We start from the raw sequence: 7,797 nt of genomic DNA on the forward strand, positions 1-7,797 counted from the left end.
TTCTGAAAATCCTGACCACAGTGAAAACTGAGGATTTTTCCAAGAAAACCGAAATGCAAAACTCAAGCACTCAAATCAGTTATTAAAGTCAAACAATATCTTTCATTCTCCCTCTGACAAAAGCACCACAGTTTTGAAAAGGCAGCAAAACCACGCCACAAACTCATGAATACCCACGTGCTCCACTCCGCCGCCGTTCACGCGCGTGCACGCAGCCCGTTTCCCGTTCAAGATGGCAGCCACCATGAAGAAAGGAGTGGTATGTGTTCAAATAAATGACTTTTTGTTTAGATCCCCATCGTATTTTGGTGCGTGTTTAGTAACGTATTAATGGTGCTGAAATGTCTAAAACAGTGCACGAATGAGAGAGCTGAGTGACTTCGGAGAGTATTTGTTTTCACCGGTTTTGAGAGCAGCTAAATGGCTAACGTCACATTATTTATGATTTTCTGGTTTTGACGTTTATTTCTTACTTACATTTTCGCAATTCGTTCTTCGTAGGTATTCATTTTAATTTAGCTTAAGTGCAAATAAATATTTGCTTATGTCACTGTGTGCTTATTTCATAAGATTATAGCTTAACTATTTAGTCCTTATGTACATATTTGAATAAAACGTAAATAAAAATAATAATATTAGATATGGAATTACTTGCTTAGTGCTTTTTATAATCATAACAATTTAATATAATTGTGTTTCTTGACTCTGTAGTAATATTTTAAAACACTGCATATGTCTACAGACACATTATACGAACACAATTATTGCAGAGCATTATTTCTTGAGTTTTTCATATAGTTTCTTTTACATAAGAATGGACCACAAAACCAGTCATAACGGTACATTTTTTTTAAATTTAGATTTATACATCGTCTGAAAGGATAGGACAATATTTGGCTGAGATACAACTATTTGAAAATCTGGAATCTGAGGGTGCAAAAAATCAAAATATTGAGAAAATCGCCTTTAAAGTAGTCCAAATTAAGTTCTTAGCAATGCACATTACTAATCAAAAATTAAGTTTTGTTATATTTACAGTAGGAAATTTACAAAATATCTTAATGGAACATGATCTATACTACCTAATGATTTTTGGCATAAAAGAAAAAAAATATATAATTTTGACCCATACAATATATTTTTGGCTATTGCTACAAATATAAATATACTTAAGACTGGGACTGTGGTCCAGGGTTATATTTGAATAAAACTTGAATAAAAAGAATATTAGATATGGAATAATTTGCTGAGTGCTTTTTATATCATAACATTTTAATATAATTCTGTGTTTCTTTATACAATGTGTATTTTAAAATAAAGAGGAAAGGGATTTGTTTCTATTGGAATAAATGCAAAAATATTTTCTTAAAAACATTGGTTGTATCATAACAGGCAGCTGAAGATGTCAATGTAACATTTGAGGACCAGCAAAAAATCAACAAGTTTGCCAGGAATACAAATCGGATGTCTGAACTGAAAGATGAAATCGAGGCCAAAAAGGTAAATACTTGGTTTTTGTTTTGTATACATTTTGGGTTACATTTTGCTTAGGCAGATGCTGATCAAACCATTTTGTGTGTGTAGAAATCCTTACAGAATCTAGAGGATGCCAGTGATGACCTCATGATGTGTGAGGATGATGCAATGCTGATCCCGTATCAGATCGGAGACGTGTTTATCAGTCACTCTCAAGAAGAGACGCAGGAAATGCTAGAGGCAGCGAAGGTGACGTTATTTCATCTTCATTCTCGAAGCATTTTGACTTTATTCTTGTAGTATTTCGACTTTATTCTTAAAATATTTGGACTTTTTTTCTGGTAGCATTTGGACTTTATTCTGGAAGTATTTCGATTTTATTCTTGAAATATTTGGACTTTATTCTGGAAGTATTTCGATTTTATTCTCATAGTATTTTGACTTTATTCTTAAAATATTTTGACTTTATTCTGGTAGTATTTCAATTTTATTCTCTAAATATTTGGATTTTATTCTCTAAATATTTGGATTTTATTCTGGTAGTAATACGATTTTATTCTCATAGTATTTCGACTTTATTCACAAAATATTTGGACTTTATTCTCTAAATATTTGGATTTTATTCTCAAAATATTTGGATTTTATTCTGGTAGTATTACGATTTTATTCTCATAGTATTTCGACTTTATTCGCAAAATATTTGGACTTCATTGTCAAATTATTTGTACTTTATTCTCGTAGTATTTGATTTTATTCTCATAGTATTTTGACTTTATTCTCAAAATATTTGGACTTTATTTTCAAAATATTTGGACTTTATTCTCATAGTATTTCGACTTTATTCTCAAAATATTTGGACTTTATTTTCATAGTATTTCGACTTTATTCTCAAAATATTTGGACTTTATTCTCATAGTATTTCGACTTTATTCTCAATATTTGGACTTTATTTTCATAGTATTTCGACTTTATTCTCGTAGTATTTCGACTTTATTCTCAAAATATTTGGACTTTATTCTCATAGTATTTCGACTTTATTCTCAAAATATTTGGACTTTATTCTCATAGTATTTCGACTTTATTCACAAAATATTTGGACTTTATTCTCTAAATATTTGGATTTTATTCTCAAAATATTTGGATTTTATTCTGGTAGTATTACGATTTTATTCTCATAGTATTTCGACTTTATTCACAAAATATTTGGACTTTATTCTCTAAATATTTGGATTTTATTCTCAAAATATTTGGATTTTATTCTGGTAGTATTACGACTTTATTCTCATAGTATTTCGACTTTATTCACAAAATATTTGGACTTTATTCTCTAAATATTTGGATTTTATTCTCAAAATATTTGGATTTTATTCTGGTAGTATTACGATTTTATTCTCATAGTATTTCGACTTTATTCGCAAAATATTTGGACTTCATTGTCAAATTATTTGTACTTTATTCTCGTAGTATTTGATTTTATTCTCATAGTATTTTGACTTTATTCTCAAAATATTTGGACTTTATTTTCATAGTATTTCGACTTTATTCTCAAAATATTTGGACTTTATTCTCATAGTATTTCGACTTTATTCTCAAAATATTTGGACTTTATTTTCATAGTATTTCGACTTTATTCTCAAAATATTTGGACTTTATTCTCAAAATATTTGGACTTTATTCTCATAGTATTTGGACTTTATTCTCAATATTTGGACTTTATTTTCATAGTATTTCGACTTTATTCTCGTAGTATTTCGACTTTATTCTCAAAATATTTGGACTTTATTCTCATAGTATTTCGACTTTATTCTCAAAATATTTGGACTTTATTCTCATAGTATTTCAACTTTATTCTCAAAATATTTGGACTTTATTCTCATAGTATTTCGACTTTATTCTCAAAATATTTATACTTTATTCTCGTAGTATTTGATTTTATTCTCATAGTATTTGGACTTTATTCTCAATATTTGGACTTTATTTTCATAGTATTTCGACTTTACTCTCGTAGTATTTTTACTTTATTCTCAAAATATTTGGACTTTATTCTCATAGTATTTCGACTTTATTCTCAAAATATTTGGACTTTATTCTCATAGTATTTCGACTTTATTCTCAAAATATTTGGACTTTATTCTCATAGTATTTCGACTTTATTCTCAAAATATTTGGACTTTATTCTCATAGTATTTCGACTTTATTCTCAAAATATTTGGACTTTATTCTCATAGTATTTGGACTTTATTTTCATAGTATTTCGATTTTATTCTCAAAATATTTGGACTTTATTCTCAAAATATTCGGACTTTATTCTCATAGTATTTGGACTTTATTCTCAATATTTGGACTTTATTTTCATAGTATTTCGACTTTATTCTCGTAGTATTTCGACTTTATTCTCAAAATATTTGGACTTTATTCTCATAGTATTTCGACTTTATTCTCAAAATATTTCGACTTTATTCTCAAAATATTTGGACTTTATTCTCATAGTATTTCGACTTTATTCTCAAAATATTTGGACTTTATTCTCATAGTATTTGGACTTTATTCTCAATATTTGGACTTTATTTTCATAGTATTTCGACTATACTCTCGTAGTATTTCGACTTTATTCTCAAAATATTTGGACTTTATTCTCATAGTATTTCGACTTTATTCTCAAAATATTTGGACTTTATTCTCATAGTATTTCGACTTTATTCTCAAAATATTTGGACTTTATTCTCATAGTATTTCGACTTTATTCTCAAAATATTTGGACTTTATTCTCATAGTATTTCGACTTTATTCTCAAAATATTTGGACTTTATTCTCATAGTATTTCGACTTTATTCTCAAAATATTTGGACTTTATTTTCATAGTATTTCGACTTTATTCTCAAAATATTTGGACTTTATTCTCATAGTATTTCGACTTTATTCTCATAGTATTTGGACTTTATTTTCATAGTATTTCGATTTTATTCTCAAAATATTTGGACTTTATTCTCAAAATATTCGGACTTTATTCTCATAGTATTTGGACTTTATTCTCAATATTTGGACTTTATTTTCATAGTATTTCGACTTTATTCTCGTAGTATTTCGACTTTATTCTCAAAATATTTGGACTTTATTCTCATAGTATTTCGACTTTATTCTCAAAATATTTCGACTTTATTCTCAAAATATTTGGACTTTATTCTCATAGTATTTCGACTTTATTCTCAAAATATTTGGACTTTATTCTCATAGTATTTGGACTTTATTCTCAATATTTGGACTTTATTTTCATAGTATTTCGACTATACTCTCGTAGTATTTCGACTTTATTCTCAAAATATTTGGACTTTATTCTCATAGTATTTCGACTTTATTCTCAAAATATTTGGACTTTATTCTCATAGTATTTCGACTTTATTCTCAAAATATTTGGACTTTATTCTCATAGTATTTGGACTTTATTTTCATAGTATTTCGATTTTATTCTCAAAATATTTGGACTTTATTCTCAAAATATTCGGACTTTATTCTCATAGTATTTGGACTTTATTCTCAATATTTGGACTTTATTTTCATAGTATTTCGACTTTATTCTCGTAGTATTTCGACTTTATTCTCAAAATATTTGGACTTTATTCTCATAGTATTTCGACTTTATTCTCAAAATATTTCGACTTTATTCTCAAAATATTTGGACTTTATTCTCATAGTATTTCGACTTTATTCTCAAAATATTTGGACTTTATTTTCATAGTATTTCGACTTTATTCTCATAGTATTTGGACTTTATTCTCAATATTTGGACTTTATTTTCATAGTATTTCGACTTTATTCTCGTAGTATTTGGACTTTATTCTCAAAATATTTGGACTTTATTCTCATAGTATTTCGACTTTATTCTCAAAATATTTGGACTTTATTCTCAAAATATTTGGACTTTATTTTCATAGTATTTCAACTTTATTCTCATAGTATTTCAACTTTATTCTCGTAGTATTTCGGCTTTATTCTCATAGTATTTCGACTTTTTCTTTACACTCGTAATCTTAGATTTTTTTTTATGTGACACTAAAAGACTGTCGTATATTTTTGCAGTCATTAAAAGAAGTTACCAAAATGTTTTGCTTTGCAGATTTCCAATTTGTACTTGTTTATTGCTTGCGGAGTGTTTATTTTGAACCCTGGTTGTACTGCTCAACATTTGCACACTTATATTCTGGTGTCCACAGGAAGCTCTGCAGGATGAGATCAAAGCTCTGGAGGGTCGTGTGTCATCCATACAGGGAGTCCTTGGAGATTTGAAGATTCAATTATATGCCAAGTTTGGAAACAACATCAATCTAGAGGCAGATGAGAGCTGAGACCTCAAGCATGTAGACTTGACCTCATAGACTGTCAGTCTCCAACAGGACATAGCATTTTTACCCTGACGCCGAAGTTTTCGTCCTGTTTACTCTGGTCATGTTTGTTGCATTTCACATGTCCTTAAGTTAAGTGAATTTTTTGAGCTGTTGCATAAAGGTGGATTTGGGGCTGGCTGGATGAAGCATCCAGCAAGAGAGAATGAGAGACACTGATGTAAAAATAAAAAAGCAAAAATATTAACATTGTTTCCTTCTGTTTCTTATTATTGGCACGATAATGTAGGCTTAAAATAGTGGGTAAAGTTAATAGTAAAGTAGGTTAAGCTGGTAATGGAAAGGTTGCAGGATTTATTCCTTCAAGTTTTAGCTGATATCTAACCATTGCACCCTTGATGAAGACATTTAACCTCAGGTTATGGATAGTGCATTAAGCATACTATAAGTCGCTTTAGATAAGTGTCAGCTAAATGATTTGTTTATAGTATTGAATATTTATTTTAAAACTTACACTATCATTCAAAAATGTAAGGTCTTTTAAAAAAAAAAGAAAATATGCTTATTCAACAAGGATGCATAAATAGATCAAAAAGTGACAGCAAAAACTTTTATAATTTATACGGCAATATTTCTATTTAAACGAAATGCTGTTCTTTCAAACTTTCTATTAATCAGACAATCATGGATAAAATATATCATGGTTATTCATCAAAGTATCTTAATGAAAAAGTAAAGCAGGTTCCAAAACAATATAATGCAACATAACTGCTTCCAACATTGATAATAAATCAGAATATTAGAATGATTTCTGATGGATCATGTGACACTGAAGACTGGAGAAATGATGCTGAAAATTCAGATCACAGGAATAAATTATATTTTAAAATATATTAATACAGAAAACTACTATTTTAAACTGCAATAATATTTTACAATATTACTGTTTTTTTTTTTCTGTATTTTTAAATCAAATAACCGTAGCCTTAATGAGAAATCAGATCGGAAATATTTGGATACATTCAATACAGCTTACAAATTATAATCGAAAGAAGGAAACATTCAGTTTGAGTGCTAGAATAGTGTTATGACAGAACAGCAATTGTTTTCATTTTACTCTTTGATAGGTTTTAAGCTAAATGTTTACATTTACCCACAGGCCCCAGCGAGGATCGAACTCGCGACCCCTGGTTTACAAGACCAGTGCTCTAACCACTGAGCTATGGAGCCAGCTGATGGTTCTTGCTCCTTTGTTTTTCGATTTTAATGACAATGCCTCTCTAACGACTCATAGACACTATGCAATTCATCAGCAATTTGTGGCTTAAAGGCACAGTATCTCCAAAAATGAATTTTTGCTTAAAAATATACTCACCCCCAGGCCATCCAAGATGTAGATGAGTTTGTTTCTTCCTCAGATTTGGAGAAATCTAGCATTACATCACTTGCTCACCAATGGATCTTCAGCAGTGAATGGGTGCCGTCAGAATTACAGTCCAAACAGCGGATAAAACTAAAAACAACAACAACAAAAAAAACTCATCAACATCTTATGTCCTAAGAATTTCAGCAAACTGCATTTTTTAGGTGAGCTATTCCTTTAACCAACTCTTTTTAAGTCTCAGAATGAAAATGAAAACCTGAATACCTTTATATAATAGAAACTCTAGGTTTATAACTAAGGACACAAATGGTCAGGAGTATTCAGAATTTAGAAGGTTTCCAAAAAGCCTTGATTTTATCTCAAGATCAGAGATGAATAACAAGTTATTCATATGTGGTATTGATTTTCAGCAGGGCTTTTTGAAGAATTCATTGTGCATTAAAAAGCTGTGACCCTCATGCATTATTTGTACAGGATATCATATTTAATCGCATACTTTATTCTACTGAGCAAGAAGTATAATTATTGCGCTCTGTAATTGCATCATTACAGGGTAAACATCGTCACTACATGGTGTCAGATCCGTGCTAATTGGCC

General features: G+C 29.3%; 1 protein-coding gene and 1 non-coding gene across 2 annotated transcripts; one reads left to right on the plus strand and one right to left on the minus strand.

The window, feature by feature from the left end:
- Positions 1 to 206: 206 nt before the first annotated feature.
- LOC141291373 (prefoldin subunit 4-like) lies at positions 207 to 6,059 on the plus strand. The gene is made up of 4 exons (XM_073823543.1): positions 207 to 259; positions 1,393 to 1,500; positions 1,585 to 1,725; positions 5,688 to 6,059. The coding sequence occupies exons 1-4, from the start codon at positions 233 to 235 to the stop codon at positions 5,817 to 5,819; spliced, it is 408 nt and encodes a 135-aa protein (XP_073679644.1). The 5' UTR covers positions 207 to 232; the 3' UTR covers positions 5,820 to 6,059.
- Positions 6,060 to 6,973: 914 nt separating this feature from the next.
- Positions 6,974 to 7,046, minus strand: trnat-ugu (transfer RNA threonine (anticodon UGU)). Its single transcript has one exon. It is a non-coding gene; the product is annotated as a tRNA-Thr (tRNA).
- Positions 7,047 to 7,797: the final 751 nt, after the last annotated feature.

Source organism: Garra rufa, chromosome 18 (genome assembly GCF_049309525.1).
Source record: "Garra rufa chromosome 18, GarRuf1.0, whole genome shotgun sequence".
Classification (NCBI taxonomy): domain Eukaryota; kingdom Metazoa; phylum Chordata; class Actinopteri; order Cypriniformes; family Cyprinidae; genus Garra; species Garra rufa.